Raw genomic sequence first — 18,836 nt, 5'->3', positions numbered from 1 at the left:
AATGACACACAACATACAAAATGTTATAAACACCTCTCTAAAGCAAACATTCGCCTCACATTATCAACACTTTTGTCATAATAGGACATTTTGGATACATCATGTACACACTGTTGCTCAAAACCTAAAGCTATTCTGTCTTTCATCGACTTTTATGTGCATCTCATACAAGAGTGAAAGTCATCTACAGAGAAAAGTTGAAATACACAGTAAACGTGAGCAATTATGAAACCAAAAATAGTGATTTTCCCCAAATAATTTGCTGTTGTGTATATAGTATTTTCCAGCCAACAACAAAAAGGAAGCTAAATACAATTACCACCAGATGTACATGGAGTTTTGAAAAAGCTGATTTTGCCAAAGACAGAAATGACTGTATACAAAAGAAAAAAAATACTGAATATCAAATTACTTTGCTTTTTCCAAAATATGTGTGTGGACATGTATTCATAGGCCTATAGACCCTTTCAACTGCAGAAACAAACATGTTTGTTCCTAAGGCATTTCCGGAGGCACAGAAAATAACATTGAGCAGTAACTTGGGGATAAAAAAAAAACAAAAAAGACAAGTTTTACGTAAAGTTAACTTTTTGTAGAACATTACACTAAAGTCTGATTCATTTTCATTTCAAGTATCTGCATTGGTTCTGCACATTTCAACCAGAAATCCTCTAGGAACAGATTGAAAGGGTCTATACCTATAGAGTGTCCCAGTGACTTCCGTTCTACTTCCACTACAAGGGACCTATCTTTCATAGCTGTCAACATTGAGCTTTGAAAATAAGGGAGATTTCCCGGGTTTCTCACGCAGAATATGGGAAAATGTCAACATTCGTCCCCTAACGTTGGGTTAGGGTTGCAGTATTAGTCCGTTTCATAATTGCAAGCTTGTGCATTGGTCAGCTAAACAATACAACAAAGTAGCCTACTTTATTTACGCCTAACAACAGCCTATTCATTTGGTCACCTTTATACAGCCCTTGTAGCACATAAATGGGCATATGATTTGATTAAGGCAGATCTTATTTATTGTTACATATCAGATGTGTTACTAAATATTTAGTAGGCCTACGTCTAAGTAAAAGTAACAATTTAGGTTATCTCTCTTTATACTCCCATGCAAAACAAAATGTGTATGCCCAAGTAGCCTATAGTGCGTAATTCTTCTTCATAAAGTTGACCAAATGCATTTGGTTATTTTAGAGAGAAAATATAAATAGCCTGTCATGCAGTTTATGGGCTACAGTGCAGAGTTGGGAAGTTATAGTAGGCCAACTTGGAGTGAATATACAAACGGGAATTCTTTCTCTATCAGAAGCTGAGTGGTAGGCCGATACACACAGCGTTCGGCCGTAGCCTACACCAGAGACGGTTGATAAAGCGAGACGATTCACAGAAGGGTTCTTCCTGTTCCCCTATGACGTATGGTTCACTAGCGCCACGCCTTTTTAGGAGACTAGCGAGAGATTCTTTACACTGTGGCCCTATGGAAGAAATCATTTTTTCTCGGATTATGCCCCAGCCCTTAATTATACAGCTCGAGATTGACATTTTAATGCATTTTCTGTAATTCACATGTGTTCCTTACATTCTGACACCGACATGGCGTTTTTCAGATGAACAGTTAAGGAGAAAACGACTTTGTTTGCCACTTGTCTGTCTGTTTCTGTAACCCACTGGCACAGCGATCTACTAAGTAGGCGAAGGTTCTCTGGAATAAGTTACCGTTGCTTACCACTTCGATGTTGATCACTCAATGTGAAAATGCCTAAACTTTGGGTGCATAAACAGACACCTTTCTGTCTTCTCTTTCCCTAAGGCGACATGTACATACCGTCATATTGACTGATCAGCATCGTTTTTGATGTCTGGATTATGTTCAAATAGGCTGTATAGCAGACGGCCATACTCATAAACTAGGGCAGTGGTTTCTCAACCTTTTTTTTTCAGTGATGTACCCCTGTGAAATATTTTTTTCAGCCAAGTAGCCTTCCCCCTAACCAGCGCAAAGCATTTTTAGTTGAGAAAAAAGGATTTAAAACAGAGCACTGTGCCATCAGTGTCTAATTTATTAAACTTTGGAACTAATAAACACATACAAAATTCAAACATTTGGAACATTTTAAATTGTAATAATCCATGACTACATTTATTGCTAATTATTTGTATATTTTAAAATCTCACGTACCCCCATTTGAGAACCACTGTACTATAGTCTTGCATATTATTGTTTAACAAGTAGGTCATATCACAGAATAATCTGGACAGCCAGGGGTGCGTTTCCCAAAACCATAGTTTGCATTGCAACCAACAAAGTAGCTAACTTAGTTAGCAACTATGGTTATGGGAAACGTGCCCCTGGTTAACAAGTTGCTAACTAGCACACCTAACCAGACGTCTGCTTTCTCAATTAGCCTTACCTCTGATGTTTGATAAAGTAGCTAATCGATGTATCCACACAGCCACACGGCCATATCTTTAGGCCTACTCCCACATAAATTACAATGGAAATACAATAGGCCTACACCACTTATTTTTCATTGACATAAGGCTAAAAATATGATGAACACTGGCATTTCTCTTTCAGATACCATATTATTGAACTAGTAGAAGAAAGAGGCAGCTTGTTAATATAAGGAGTGCCGACTTGTCCATCCAATCCAAACAAGTAAACCTGAGGAAAGGAGGGTATAAAGTGTGTGAGGCTAACTTTGAATGGTAGGGTTTTATTTGAAATTCACATTTTCAACAAATCCCACAATTTAACACCTGCATACATAGCCACATTCTGCAGTCTACCCACAAGGAAAAGAATAGCACAACTGCCCTAAACCCCCTCCATCAACTGCCAGTATATGTGTCCTGCATTGAGTGGTAGTTAAGCATTTACAAAACTAAATACTGTTATTGTCTTTGAATTAACTAACATCCTGAATGGAGTGTAGGAAAGCAGGATCTCTTCGTTTGGTTGGATGAAGGTTGAAGTCATATGGCCAGCATTTACAGCACCTAAAACAGAGACAACACCACACAAAGTAAAATAAAAAATCATGAATTACTCTTATGTTCTTGAAATTAAGTTACTACACCTGCACATTGCTTTGCTTAATATGATCCTTCCTACTATAAATGCTGTGATAACACAATAGGACTGAAGACTATGATACAGCTGGAGAGGCTGCCAAGTTAGGCAAATACTACGACTGACTTCTTTGAGGCCATGAACAGGCTTTTTGATGTCTTAAATTCACGGTACAAATGTCCATTCAAATACCCTACTCCAGTTTTAGCATCAGTCAAATTGTGATTACAGCACTTGATTACAAACACAAACACTTACTTCTCAGGCGCATCTCTGACCCCAATCCATGGCGTCGTCCTATAGGACCACAAAGCAGACATCAGATCCACCATCTTACGGAGAGCCTTCAGTGGATTGAGTCTTGGACCTTCAGGTTGCTAGAGAACAATACATATAGTGCAGCAATCATTCTCAGTGTGTTAACTAATGTTGAATAATAGATCTTTTTTTCCATACAGAGGGAAGTTTAAATCTAGTTACAGAGTTTCATAGTGACAGGCTGTTGGTCGAAACATGTTGGCCAATGCAGCCAAAAAGGCTTTTCCTTGGAGTACCTTTTGTAGAATTAGTTTCAACTTTATTTTGGTAGTGTTTCATGAAGTCTTCAGGTCTGATTGTTAGTAGCCTATATGAAATTATATTTGATATGTTTAACTTTGAAAGTCTGTAACTTTATAGGGCAATTCCATAAAACTGTCACATCCATAATGCCAACTAAATACCATGGCATTGTGTTGGTGTTATGGATGTTACAGTTTTGCGTGGAATTGCCCTATACATTTGAATGGCCACAAGAGCGGACAGTTACAGAACACAGTCTATGTACATAGCATTGACTTATCCTCTGAATAACACAGGTTCAAGTTCATTCCTCCCTGTCATCGCTGGTTCATCCTCACCATCCATAGCGTCCTTCTGCTCGTCCAACAACTGGGGAGAGAATTAGCAAACATGACGCTCATTTTAGTGCTGCTTGGTGCAAGACCATCCGAGAAAAAACTACTCAGAACTGATGTAACGTTATTCAACACAATCGTTGAGCCACCCTGACTACACATTTGCCATCAGAGACAAACTTAATACAAAAATATGTAATGTGCAGGATCGGGCAGAGATCAGTAGAGAAAATCGGCGTCATCGAGGACAGACAGAGAATATGGCGTAAAACTAAATGTTTCACTCACGCTTAAGCTGATATTAAAATTCAGTGCACCAACAACTGTGTACATACGGTACTCATTTTTTACTAGCAGCTAAACACATTTCAAAACTGCTAAATCAATGTCGCTTGCAGTAGATCTGATCCACAAGCTATAGTGATGCCGATTTAGGTAGAGCAAATATCAGGTTCAGAATTATCTTTGTAGCCTAACTACCAAATTAATCTGGTAGCTAGTGCCTCAGCTAGCTCTGCTATAGGTATCAGATGGTTAGCTAACGCCAACTAACGTTACTCCTCAATGAGCTAACATTCATGACGGCGACAGGAGATAATAATAATAGTATTACCTAAACTACGCAGACATTTTACTACATAGATAACTCGTTACACAGACACAAACTAATCACAAATACCTTGCCACATTTCAAACTGCCACTTACCTGGAAATCAGACCGCATCTTGCCACGACGATGTACCAAATTCAGTCACCCAGGCCAGCTCCAGTTGGTCACAGCAAGAGAGAGGCGAAAATGAAAAATCTTTGACGTTTTTCATCAACGAGGTAGCGTCAGCGCATTCTGACCACGCCTTTTTAGGAGGCAGGAACTGTGTACAATTCCATTCCATTGTAGAAGCCTGTGCTGCTTTATCTTTGTATATTAAGGATCTTTGCCTACACTATGCAGGTGCCACTGAATCGTGCTCTCACGACAACCACGCCATCATCTTAAATAGTCTCACTGTCGCCTTCAAGCAAGCAAAACGATGCTTTGAAAACATCTGTTTCGTTGGAAGGGCAAGGGTGTAGCAACAGGACAACAGTACAGAGACTGACAAGTCTGAAAATATTAAAACGGGAAGACAGCGGGAAGAAGGTTAAAATAAGTGAGAAACCCGGAAAAAAACGGGAGGGTTGACCGCTATGAAATATGAACGGGAGTTAATGGAGAGATAACAATTATTTTTTGGTCCAGTTTGAATTGTGCCACGAATTTCACATATGATGTGTGTGAATTTAAAAGATACATTTTCACGTCAAGAAAGTACTGTTGTTCGATAGACTTCAAAAGTTATGTTGGTTTCGTGCGAATCCGCTCAGTGGACTACATCTCTCTTCTCGAACAATGTACGTCACCAACGTAATGAAACGATAAGATTAGCTGTTATGCTAGTTAACGGTTGCATCTTGCTGTCTGCTATGTATCTAATGTACGGTCTATGAACGAATACAACTTACCTGATGTGTTTAATCCTCTGACTCATGGTATTTTCATCGCCAAGGAAAACCCAATTAAGACCTGTTGCTGGTATGCTTGTACAATCTAGTGTGGCTGTGAATGAGCTAACATCACCTAAGCGACTGATGGGTTTGTAGTCGTTGGAATTACGATCTTTCACAATGTTGTAATTCAATAGTTACGAAACAAACTGCAAATGTCTTTACATGAACAATTGTATTTAAAATTGACAAACATCATATGGGTAATTCAAGGCACAAGTCCACGGGACCAGAAAATAATTTATTTTTTGAATAGACCATCAAAATTTTTTTGAAAGATAGGTCTCATCAAAAAGGGCGGGGACTTCGCTCTCTGTAGAGTATTTCTATTCATAGGCCTGTGGCAATGATCGGATGGTGTTCAGTAAAGTGGCGAGTGTTTGTACATTGAGGACTGAATGTGAATAAGTTGCAAATAAGTGTGGCATTTTGACAGAAAATCAAGTTATTTCCTGTTAGATTTTTGTGTGCTAAGTGGAAAATTGTGTGTGACGTTTTGCAAAATGTGTTTTAGAAAATTGAAAACTGATGATGATGATGTACTGTTTTGCAGATTTGGTGTGGGGTTATGATGTTTGAAAGACATGTTTAGAAAATTGTGCAAGAAGCAAATATTTAGTGTGTAAGCAGTTGAAAAAAACTAATATGCCCATCCCCCATTATACCTCCAGTCTTACACTCTTGTCCTAGAAAGACCATGTGCAAATGATATAGGAGAGGTGACAATATTCCACCTTGTCTTGTCATCTCGGCTTCACTGAAAATGAGTTTGACCAGACCTCACTGTTGTATACAATGGCATAAAGGCTGACATATGACTCCAAAGGGAATTTCATACACAAATCCAACAGTGAATCAGTGTCTATGTTATATGTGAGATAACAAAATTGATTTTATTTGTTCAGAGTCCCACACACATACCACAAAAGGTCAGAGGTCAATGCCTACCTGCATGGGCTAAACTTAGAGCCCACAAGCGCAGATAGGACGCGGTGTTGGAGATGCACCCCAGGCAGTACTCGATGGTGTGAATGGCCTGATACACAAACATGTCCCCCATGCTGACCTGTCAACACATCACACTTAAATCAGTCAGCCAACCACCCATTTCAAAAGCTCTCCTCTGCTTCCCTATTATTGGATATCCAGAGGGCCCTGCAGCATGCTAACACTGCACATGCTAACACTGCAGCACGGTAACGCTGTAGCACACTAACGCTGCAGCATGCTAACGCTGCAGCACGCTGCTGCAGCACGCTAACACTGCATGTGAGGATTCTCTAGCTGCCAGTCGATCTAGACAATGCTCAAGGTGTCATCCCCTCTGGTCTGCATTTTAGACATGAATCCACCTCTAGGGCTGGACTATGTGCAAGGCCCTTATAGCATCACTGTGTTAAAAATGAGTGGGGGAAATCTGACTTCCTCCTTGGCAGGCAAATTAGTTGGTGGTTGACAGTAAATAGGAGGTGTCTTGGAATGTGGTTAGACAGGAAACCGAGCTAGAAGCACAGGAAGCAGGGGGCCTATAGGGGTTTGAATCTGGATATCCACAGAATATGCTGGCCCAGCAGGGGCCTATCTCATTTTTGTTAGGATAGAAAATTTGACCTGCTGTTGTTGTATTGTTTTGGGAGTTTCTGGATCATCTTACACAGAATGACACTGTCATAACGTGTCATAAAATTATAAACAAGTCATAAACGTTTATGACATGGTCACTTCGCTTCTGTCAAGTGAGGGTCATGACAAGTTAGGGTTAGGGTTATGACAGTGTCATGTAGAAAACAACATTTCGACACACCTAAAAAACATGATGAAATAAAGACTACAGAACAACTGTTCTCATGTCTCCCTTGTTTTTGAATGATCACAAGTCTAAATAAAAGGCCATAATGGGTTATGAAAAAGATATTGCTGGTTCAGTTCCTTAACATCTTTTTGCTTGGCTTTATGTTTATGTCCAGATAAAATTGGTTTGTTTCAGTCTGACACTGATATTTCTTTGGTGGTGCATTCCTTAATTAGTTTAGTTGTTCGGTTATTGGTTGATAAAAGTTAACATTGTGGTGCATTCCTTATTAAGTTTTAATTGTTTTTGGTTATTAGTTGGTAAAGAAGACACTGTTGCGCTTTCATTTTGAGACAGTCAGATTCCCTCATATAGAAAGTAGCCTATCTGCACGGGTCTCGTTGTAAGTTTAATTAAAAAAACACATTGGAGGAAGTAAACGAAAAGATAGCGTGAGGAAGACACAAGTGGCATTAAAGCGTGAAATGAGTCCAGCCCTGTTTTTGGCAGGCAGTTTTGTTGACAGTGCTGCGGCCTCCTATCACCCCCGGATGCTTGTATTTATGCCTAGTGAGTAGGTGGTTGTGCTGTGAGAGTTACCATTTCCTGCTTGTGCCCAGGTGCCATTTCCTGCTTGTGCCCAGGTGCAAAGCCAGCACTCCCGTCTGCAGCGGCCTGCTGGTTCTGCTCTCTGCTCCCAAACACCTGTGAGGAACAGAATCACATTTGACTTTTGTTAAGTCAAAACACTTCTGCCAGTATGTGCACATTATTGATGCCACAATACACAGAATGCTGGTAGAATTCTCAATGTAATAATGGATTTTGGGAAGAGTTGATGGTGTCGAATACAGTACATTTGACCATATGATCATATGGAAAAATATATTTTTTATCAGGATTAAGTTGCCAACTAAACCGACCTGAAGGAGAGTTTATTAAATATTGTTTAACAGGCACAACATTGACAATTACCAACTTAAATGACACAATCACAACCTTTTGACACCTCCTAGACTACAGTGCCAAACTTTTTCTCTACAGGAGTCACGTTTCAGTCGCTACTTAGATGTTAGCACTATAGATAGCCAGAGTTAGCCCTCTGGATAGCCAGAGTTAGCCCTATAGATAGGCAGACTTAGCCCTATGGATAGCCAGTTAGCCTGAAAGATAGCCAGAGTTAGCCAGACTTAGCCCTATAGCCTGAGTTAGCCCTATGGATAGCCAGAGTTAGCCCTATGGATAGTCAGAGTTGGCCCTATAGCCAGAGTAAGCCTGATGGATAGCCTGGGCTAAGTGTCCAGGATACGCCCAGATACCTAATAGCTGAATCTCATTCTCACTACAGGACAGTATTAAAACCACTTAATGGATTTACAAGGTGTCCTGATATGCAGAAATAATAGAGGAGACCATGATGACCTCCCTGATGCAAAACAGAGTGAAGTTTTCTCCACCAAGTTAATTAATTCCGTTGCACATGCGTGTGGTTCTAGGAATCTTGCTACTCTGCGTCATTTATGTTCGGTGGTGGTGTAACGTGCAGCGAGACATACCAAAGCAATTACATTCTTGCGTGTTCGCTTCCCAAACGAAGTATTACGGCTACATAGCTTATCACCTTGATAATGGCATTTTTAGTTATACTCTTTAATGAAAGACATATGTCTACTGTTAATAAAGGGTCATGCACATTTGGTAGGCTGTTCCTGTGTGGAGCATGTTAGTTCTGTGGCATAAATTCCCATAGTTACCAAGCTGGAATTCACGTTAACCTCATTACTGGAACGGAATTCTTACTAAAATTAGAGGTTTGGCCTTTAGCGAGCTTGATGGAATACCCCCCAGGTGCTTGTTGACAGCAATGTCAACAAACGGGAAACCGGTTTGCCGATTCCAAGTAAGCTGGTGCACAGAGCCCATAGGACAAATTGAGTCCCGAAGTGTGACGTAGCGTTTCCATGCCGGCAGAATCACTGGATCTAAACAAACTTTCGAAGTGGCATAAATAGCATAGCATTGAATGTAGACATGTGGCATCATTTCTAGCTAATAAAAATAAATATATCCATTTAAACGTGTTTTACCTGCTAGGCAGCAGCTTAGCCACATAACACTGATTCCCTGGCAGGTGTAATAGAAAGAAACAAAATTCCAGTGGATATTTCACGTATTCTCAAAGACTGGCGGCTGTTAAGAGCGACGTTTTTTGCCAAAAAAATATAGCCAAAACACGTCCGTGAATTTAAGGATTTTAACCGCATGCTGTGAAGTTACATGCAGGTCTCTTTTACGGAGGAAACCCATGTTAAAATAAAACTCTGTAGTCACGAATTTGATTGTGTTGGTATGAATATATGTTGTGTTATGTGATTCCTACAGTGTAAAAAATATATACTAACGTCTTAGAAACGTTGTAAAATGATTGAAATATATTAAGAAAGCCACCGCTATGGTGATTTTCTAATGGTAGATTGATTTGTTTAGATCCAGTGAAATTGCTGCCTTGGCAACGCTGCGTCATGGCTTCAGGACTCTATTACTCCTCTTTTCCTCACCACCCTGGATTTGCAGATCGTGGAGAGAATTTAACTGATGTCCAGCAACCTTGCTGCTCACATTAAAGGTGCTCCAAGCGATGCCACACGTTTTGTAGGCTAAAACATTTTATGTCACTTACATAAAACATCACCTAACCAACCGCTAGCTGTCTGTGTCCTGAATACACTGTAAAAAACAAGATCTCTGTGGACAGCCCAGGCTCCAAAAACAGCAACAAAAACAACCTGGGCAAACCTAGCCCATAAAAACATAACAAACTGTTCCAGCAAATCACAGACGAGATGCTCGGGAGGGAGGGGGAGGAAGGTGGAAAACGCATGAATATATTGGTAAGCCATTAATGGTATTATGGTTGACTGGAAAGGGATTGATAAGTTTGACAACAGAAAGAAGAAATAGCAGCGGAACGCGTGCTGGCTGGGACTCGCCTGTTTGTTTTGATCCCTGTAGAGTAGCAGGGGTTTGGCCAGCAGCAGCCAAGGGACCATACATATAGCTAGCATCACCAAGAAGATCTGCAATGGCTTCTGGGAAATCAACAACAATCAAAAATGAACAAAATGTAATACTTACAAATATCACATCTGTACTCATACTAACAAATATCACATTTGTACTCATAGTTACAATATAGACAAGGCATTTCAGTTTTTTCATAATGACAAATAAGAAAATATAGTACAGAAACATATTAAAAGAGTATTGTGATGTCAGGTGAAAGCTTATGAATAAAATATTTAATTGAATACACACACACACACTTAATACTACTTACTGTCGCTTTGGACAAAAGTGTCATCTAAATACTATAACCATAACATACACCATAACATATACCACAACCATAACATATACCTGCTTAATACTACTTACGGTATACAGTATATACCTGTTCACAGTTTTTCACAATTGCTAAAACAGTAAACCAGATTCTCTGAACCAAATTCTCAGTTGCGGAATATTAGGCCATTTAGTGGCGTGATCTTTCTGTGAGCCAGTTGGTCAATCCAGATCTTGTCATCTTCATACTGTTGCCGTTCCATCCAGCACATCAGAATAGTTCAATACATTTTCAATGAACAATGAATGTGCACGACTTAACTAAATATGATTTAAAACCTAGTATGTAATATCTTGGTGTATAAACGCTTGTGTGTGTGGCAGTGGTAGTGTAGTGGTTAAGGAGTTGGGCTAGCACGCAGTAGTGTGTGTGTGTGTGGCGGTGGTAGTGTAGTGGTTAAGGAGTTGGGCTAGCACGCAGTAGTGTGTGTGTGTGTGTGTGTGGTGGTGGAAGGAGTTGGGCTAGCTTGTAACATAACTGATACGTAAGTCATTTTAGAATTTTTTTTTTTAAATGTGTAGTGGGTGTGTGTGTGTGTGCATTAGAGAATACCAGCATGGTGGTGGTAGCGTAGTGGTTAAGGAGTTGGGCCCACACACACACACACAAAACACTTGGCATTCAAAGAGCATGGAGTGTGTGTGTGTGGCGGTGGTAGTGTAGTGGTTAAGGAGTTGGGCTAGCACGCAGTAGTGTGTGTGTGTGTGTGTGGTAGCGTAGTGGTTAAGGAGCTGGACTAGCACGCTGTAGCCAGAAAAGCTGTGGGTTCAATTCCCGGCTTTCACCGTTGTGCCCTTGAGTAAGACACTTAACCCAATTTTTGATGAATGATTTACAAGTTTTACAGTTTTTCACAAAAGCTAAAACACTACTCCATTCTCAGTTGTTCGAGCACATTTCTTGAATCGGTCTCTTTTGGTAAAACACATTCTTAAGCAGTAAGACACATTTAAGTTATGTTGTTATGAGTCAGCCGGGTTATTTTGTCATGAGTGGGATCTTTAGGAGCTGAGTAACTCCTCGTCAAGGTGAAAAGTAATCCACAACAAAAGCCAGTCAGTCGAATCAAGCTCTGTATGGAGTTGCCTTGAGTAGGCCAGCCTACCTGGGTCACAGCCTAGTTTCTACTCGTGTCAGGGTGATAATAATAATAGGCCTAATGAGAATAGTAGTAGTAGTAGTAGTAATAATAATAATAACAATAATAATTTATTCACTGCAGGGCATTTCTACGTTCCTGTTTCTATGTCTACATTGAAAGTCAATTGCTTAGGCTAGGTTAAGACAATAAATAAACAGTCTGGCTCAAACTGCTTTCTTTCCCGTGAGTGGGTGGAGGTTTTGATGCTATTATATTAGGCTATTTTATATTATATTATATTATATGATATTATATTAGGCTACCTAACAGTATAGCTATGATTAATAGTAATATTAGTTGCCTAGTATTAGCAGCCTATAATACTTATTAGAATAGATTCCTAGTAGCCTACTATTAGTATATAGTAGTGGTAATAAACATTGTTGCAGAGTAGCATTAGACCTAGGCAAACTTTTCTATTGTTAACAAAACAACAACAAATAATTATTATAATATAGGCTACCCTCTCTGTCAATAAGATCAAAGTTTCTGAACATGAGCACCAAAAAGATGAACAATGTGTGGATGCACTTTGACCAGGAGAGCAAAACTCTACAGGCTAAATGCAAGTACTGCAAAAACCTGGTTTCAAATCATGGAGGATCCACATCCAACATGAGAAGGCACTTAACAAAATGAAGCACCCCACTGCATTGCTTGAACGTAGGACTGAATTTCTTTGCGATTTAGCAATACTGACTCAAGTGACTCGTTCTACCCGGATCAGTTTAGTGAGTGACTCAGAATAACCCGGATCCTTAAAAGGAATCGAGATTGACAGGCCTATTTCAAACACACTGAGGGTGTCACTGTCTTCCATCACCCCCAGATGGAACCTTCTTGTTGCAGGGAAACAAGCACAGGGCTCCCACTGATTATATTCGTAATGCACGTTTAGCTCCCATGTTTTGTTACCATATTTTGTTAAGCATGTTCACACATGATAGATGTAGCTTCAAGTTGTTCAATTTTCATAGTTCATATTGTTCAATTTTCACTTCTTCAAGTTCACGTTTTTCACATTGTTAAGAGTTCGTTACCTTCACTGTTCATACATAACTGGAGCTAGTTCTTTTCAAGTAATGCATGCACAACACGGAACATGGAACCCCCGAACCCCCCCACCGGTCCGTGAAAAAAAATGGGAATCAAACCGGTCCATGGTACATAAAAGGTTGGGGACCCCTGCTGTAGACTTTACAGTGCTGAAATGCCTGTATTTTCCGGTATGCAGTTTTTCACTAAACACATTTTCAATCCTTCAACCCTTTTCTCAAAAATGTAAACACAAACCCCAAGTGAGGGTAAGTAAGTAAGTAAATATACTTTTTTGATCCCGTGAGGGAAATTTGGTCTCAATCGGTGAATTAGTAAAACACAAACAGCACACAGTGAAGCACACACTAATCCCGGCGCAGTGAGCTGCCTGCTACAACGGCGGCGCTCGGGGAGCAGTGAGGGGTTAGTTGCCTTGCTCAAGGGCACTTCAGCCGCGGCCCACTGGTCGGGGCTCGAACCGGCAACCCTCTGGTTACAAGTCCAGAGTGCTAACCAGTGGGCCACGGCTGCCCATTGGGAGAGAGAGAGAGAGAAAGGAGTGAGAGAAAGCGAGAGAGAGAGAGGAGTTAGATAGAGCGAGAGAGACAGCGAGAGAAGAGAAAGAGGGAGAGAGATAGAGCAAGAGAGAGAGAGCAAGAGAGAAAGTAGAGAGAGATGTGTTTGTGAGAATGACAAATAGACAAATATAGAGATGGAAACACAGGAAATGATATTCATGAATTTCTTTCCCAGATAAAAGATGGAAAAAAGAAAAGATGCATTGTCTTAACCACACATAATATATTTTTATTTTATTTTTAAATGACCAGCATGCTATAAAGACACCCGTTCTATCTGACACAGCACTTATTGTAAATCTGTCGGATTCATGTGACTAAAACCTTATGAGAATATTTTAATTGTGAATATTTTATTACAGACTAGAGTCTTATTTTAGATTAGATTTTTTTAGATTCTTTATGAGAATATTTTAATTGTAAATATTTAATTACAGATTATATATGTTTTATTACTTATTTTAGATGTAAGTTACAGGTGTATCCAGAGGTGGACACAAATACATCAAAAACTATTTTGTTACAAACTACAAATACTGGATCATGAAATGTAACAACATAAAACACAAAATACTGATGCGAAAAATATATTTCATTAAAATACAAGTAATTAAAAAAAAAAATACCCACACAATAATCATGGTATTCCAACTTTTTTAAAAAAACTACAAGGTGTATTATTGAAAATGTATCCCCAAAAGACAAGAAATACTACTTTCTGATTGGCTGGCAGGGGGGCCATCACCGTCCCATTTCAATGTAAACGACGATTAAACTGACAACAAACAGGCTTCGCAGCAGTGGAGTCAAATGTAACAAAGCAAACTACCCACCATCATTTTCTGTAACCAATGAAAGTAGTGCAACAAATTGAACAAGTTGGCTTCTTTTGAAATTGAACTGCATTTCCCTTTATTGTGCTATAAATGCATGCCTATTGCTTACATACGTGACTGGCAACATGGGGACTAACAGAATAACATCCTGTAAGGTGTCCCGATCCAAACGGAATTAATTAACTTGGTGGAGAAAACGCCACTCTGTTTTGCATCAAGGAGGTCATCATCGTCTCCTTTATTATTTCTGCATATCAGGCTAACTCTGGCTATCTATATAGCTAACATATCCATAGGGCTAACTCTGGCTATAGGGCTAACTCTGGCTATCTATATAGCTAACATATCCATAGGGCTAACTCTGGCTATAGGGCTAAGTCTGGCTATCTATATTCTGGCTATAGGGCTAACTCTGGCTATCCAGAGGGCTAATTCTGGCTATAGGGCTAACTCTGGCTATCCAGAGGGCTAATTCTGGCTATAGGGCTAACTCTGGCTATCCAGAGGGCTAACCTTGGCTATAGGGCTAACTCTGGCTATCTATGAGGGCTAACTCTGGCTATAGGGCTAACTCTGGCTATCTATAGGGCTAACCTTGGCTATAGGGCTAACTCTGGCTATCTTTCAGGCTAACTCTGGCTATCTATAGGGCTAACTCTGGCTCATTTAGTTACAGTATTTTGTGCATGTTAATCAATGAGCACTCTTCCTACCAATCAGGGGCGGATTCAGACTTTTTGAAGGGCAGGAGCAAAAAACAAAAAGGGCACTTATCTCACAACATGAGGGCCCCCACACAAAAAGCTACAATGTATCAAGTATGATGAAATAGCGTTCATCCTTAAAGAGGTGGTTAGGTGGTTTTGGTCATCAGGACCTCAGTTCCAAGTGCACTGTAAAAAACAGAACTTGAGAATTGTAAACTGAACTCAGGATGCAATGTTGAATGAACAAATATACCTAGGAAAAGTTAATATCACTTCTAAACATGGGTTTAATTATTTTTCTTCATCTGATGTTCAAGAGAAATGGGAAAGTAAGTTGTGTTGAATTGCATTCTTCAGTTTTCGTTGACACAAGTTGACATTCCGTACTTTCTGTCAATGCGCATGCGCAAATCTTCTCCCTCTCTTGCCGAATCGAAGGATGTCTGCTGAATTTCAGTGCTGCTACATGTGCTGCTACTAATATTGGCTGTTGGTTAAGCGTAAAGGTAAGAGACACCACTACTTTTGCACTTTGTCCACTGATGTGACCTTATATTGGATAGTTTGAACAGAAACTATTGCTATGTAAAGTTGTAGTTAGAGAATAAATTAGATTTTCCTAACCTGAGCTTCGCATCAAATGCTCCATGCTTGCTAACATCTGCCATTAGATATTACCCAAGCTTGCAGTCTTTGCTTCCCGTTTAGCTCACTACCAAATGAAAATATAAGCATTTTAGTAATTTCGGTGTGAAAAATCTTATTAGAATGAACTGATTGACATTGGTAACAAAGTGTGTACGTTTGGTTTACCTTAACGACGTTGCTAAATAAATCTTAGTATAGTGACCTTAAAGTGGCGTGAGGCATGACGTTACGTTAACGCTAACGTCAACTAACTAATGATATAGCATTGTATTTCAGAATTTTCTCGAAACATAGCGATGTTATTCGGTATATGAAGTGTTTACTTCGTGTAGGCCTACTAAAAGTATTCGAGATGTTAAATGAATGTATTTCTTGTGAGGTTGCGATTTCTATAGCAACATTTAACATTAGGAAGGTTTGCAAAAAGTTGTGTCAGTAATGTTAGCATGACTTTAGCAAGTCAAACATCTAATCTCCAGCAAGGAAAGTTATTTCTCTTACAAATCAAACAGTACTTTCACTGTAAGTGTTTTATGATCATATAGAGGACTATTTTGCAGCAGTCCCAGAAAGAAGGGGCTAAACTTTACAAAAGATGCTTACATTCTAATTTTATTATTCCATTGCATAGTAAGCAGGACATACTAGGACTGCATTTTCATTCACCTTCATTCACAAGTTACTTTACACAAACTTGCAGTAAGAGTTTTTTTTTTTTTTTTTTTTGCAAATATGTGTTTGGTTCGTTTTTTATCTTATTTCAGGATTATTGAATGTAATACATTTTAACTGTATTTTTTGTGTTTGCAGGTTTAGAATGCAATGTAAACTGTGTGGATTTGAGAGTCTCAGCCTTGACATTCTTCTGAAGCACTACCTGTTCTGCCACTATCAAGGACGCACTAGTCCGTTGCCCTGTCTCTATCCTCAGTGCGTTTGCACTGTCAGAACTCCAGGTGTGTTGAAGTCACATTTGTCACGAGCGCAAAGACAGTGACAGGACAGTGTTTTAAAATAAGTTTAAAATAAAAAGTTGTGTTCTTTACTTAAGAATTCATTGTTTCTTCTGTCTGTCTTGTAACCGAGTGATAAGTTATACATACAATAGACAATTGCCTTTTATTACTTGACGTAGTTCAATAAACTTAAAGAGCATAGTTTTAACTAAAGATTAAAGGAAGCTGTACATACTTAGAAATGTAACGCAACCGGCTGCGAAGGATTTGTAAGTTTTCTTGACTTAAGTTACCATCTAGTTGTGCTAACCTGCTTTCCAAAGTTGAGGTGATAGTTTACCTGACTTATTTTTTCAATTTCAGCTTAGTTACACGTATACTTTATTTGCCCTTGCAAAGCAAAGGTGAAGAAACTTAAAACACTGCTTTGTATGAACTCTGAAAACCTGGTCAGCACAACTACACAGGCCTAAAGTTGAGTAAACCTGAAAATGCTTCGCAGCTGGTTGCGTTACATTTTTTAGTTATCTTAACTTTTTATTTTTTACAGTGTGTGATATTTATCAGTGGAGGCCATTTTCAACACGTTTCATCCAGTCCTTCTAGTTGCAGAGCTCGCAGGTGCTAAGCTAATGCAAGTCAGTAGTATGTGTTAGCCTGCCACTAAAAACAGTCTTACCCACTCCACAGTACACCTGAGGCAAATAAATTATAACACCAGACTATCGATGTAAATGTCTGTGTTGATGTCTGTGTTGATAGAGTAATGTTAGAAATAAAACTATCCTTGCATCTCAATGATCGCATTACATTTTGAGGGACTAGTTTCTCAGCAGCAGTGGAATTTTACTTCCTCTGATTAGTAGTACTGCGTCCAAAAAGTAAACAGAGAAGTGCACTCCAATCGGGACACCTAGTAGTAGCCTTGGTAATATCAGTCCGCCGCTGCCGTAGCTTATATGCCTAATACCAACTACAGGGAACAAAGTATAACTATTGCAATGCGATGCAAGGGTAGTTTTATTAACAGTATTCTATCAACATAGACATTTTCCTTTGGAAACATTTGGAAACACAGACATTTACTTTTGGAAAGTTTTATTTCTAACATTATTCTATCAACACTACATTTGGAAACTTCCCTAAATTGATGCAAGTAGGGACACCCATTGTATCCACTAGAGGAACTCCTGCCTTGGCACTTCTTAATGCTTTCTCACATGTAACAAAAATAAATGACACAGGATAGTTAAAGGTGCTTTAAGCGATGCTGGGTAACGTCACTTCTGTTGACATTCAAACAAAACAGAGAGTTAGCTCGCTACTTCCTCCCCCTCCCTCCCGAGCATCTCGTCTGTGATTTGCTGGAACAGTTTGTTATGTTTTTATGGGCTAGGTTTGCCCAGGTTGTTTTTGTTGCTGTTTTTGGAGCCTGGGCTGTCCACAGAGATCTCGTTTTTTACAGTGTACACAGACGGCTAGCGGTAGGCAAAAATGACAAATTGAAAGCCATTGCATTTCAGATAATTATATTTCAAACACTTTGGGACTGATGGGAGACAATAGGCTATTATGTTAATACTAATTTATTTTATGACCACCTACACCTACACAATAATTTGGAGTGAATTCTTTTAATCTAAGAACGTAGGCTATAGATAGTTTTGAATATATGTCAAAGTTGTTTTTGAGTTTATACTATTTATTCATTCACTAGTTTTGTTCAAGCATAGACTGTATAATCTATGTGTTCAAGAGTGAAGCCAATCAAACTCGGAATTGATTTCAAACCATTAGCATGGTTGTTTTAAATATATCATTATTCTCCAAAACCTCTTTTTGTCAATTTACTGTTTTGGTCTACTGTTCTACCTCGTGCACGAGCAGAGATGAAGCTGAACTAAACCTTGCTTGAATAAACGAGGCCAAGATGCCGCTAACTTGAGTTAATGGAATGGCTTCATCCCCAAGTGAAAGTCTACGCTAGTTCAAGCCAGGCTATTTCTGTTAAGCGCCGCCTTCATTAGCGAGGTTGATGGAATACCCCCCTGAAGTGGAGTGCTTTATTTGTTCCAAAATTTAAAAAATACAATGTGCGCAAGTCTACAAGTCTTAATGACCGTGGGCGACTTTAAGAAGCACTGCTGTGTGACACACAATATAAGGAGGGAAGGATTTTCGGTGAGCACACGTTTTGGTTCAACTGAAGCAGTC

The 18,836-nt window shown here is 39.3% G+C and overlaps 1 protein-coding gene and 1 long non-coding RNA gene across 2 annotated transcripts in view; both read right to left on the bottom strand.

Moving 5' to 3' along the window:
- The window catches only part of si:ch73-173p19.2 (V-type proton ATPase 116 kDa subunit a 1), a 36,309-nt gene that overhangs the window by 1,653 nt on the left and 15,820 nt on the right, over positions 1 to 18,836 (bottom strand). Inside the window, exons 14-16 of the mRNA XM_048266936.1 lie at positions 9,116 to 9,298; positions 7,916 to 8,020; positions 6,472 to 6,589 (exon numbers count right to left, since the gene is read on the bottom strand). Of these exons, the coding sequence (XP_048122893.1) occupies positions 6,472 to 6,589; positions 7,916 to 8,020; positions 9,116 to 9,298 (406 nt within the window). The remainder of the gene's footprint in view (positions 1 to 6,471; positions 6,590 to 7,915; positions 8,021 to 9,115; positions 9,299 to 18,836) is intronic.
- Positions 2,711 to 4,771, bottom strand: LOC125309644. The gene is made up of 4 exons (XR_007196162.1): positions 4,685 to 4,771; positions 3,982 to 4,012; positions 3,341 to 3,459; positions 2,711 to 3,009 (listed from the first exon to the last, which is right to left on the bottom strand). It is a non-coding gene; the product is annotated as an uncharacterized LOC125309644 (long non-coding RNA).

The sequence above is a fragment of the Alosa alosa genome, chromosome 16 (genome assembly GCF_017589495.1).
Source record: "Alosa alosa isolate M-15738 ecotype Scorff River chromosome 16, AALO_Geno_1.1, whole genome shotgun sequence".
Taxonomy (NCBI): domain Eukaryota; kingdom Metazoa; phylum Chordata; class Actinopteri; order Clupeiformes; family Clupeidae; genus Alosa; species Alosa alosa.
Note: the sequence above shows the minus strand (reverse complement) of the source record. Positions and strands in the feature narration are given on the sequence as shown.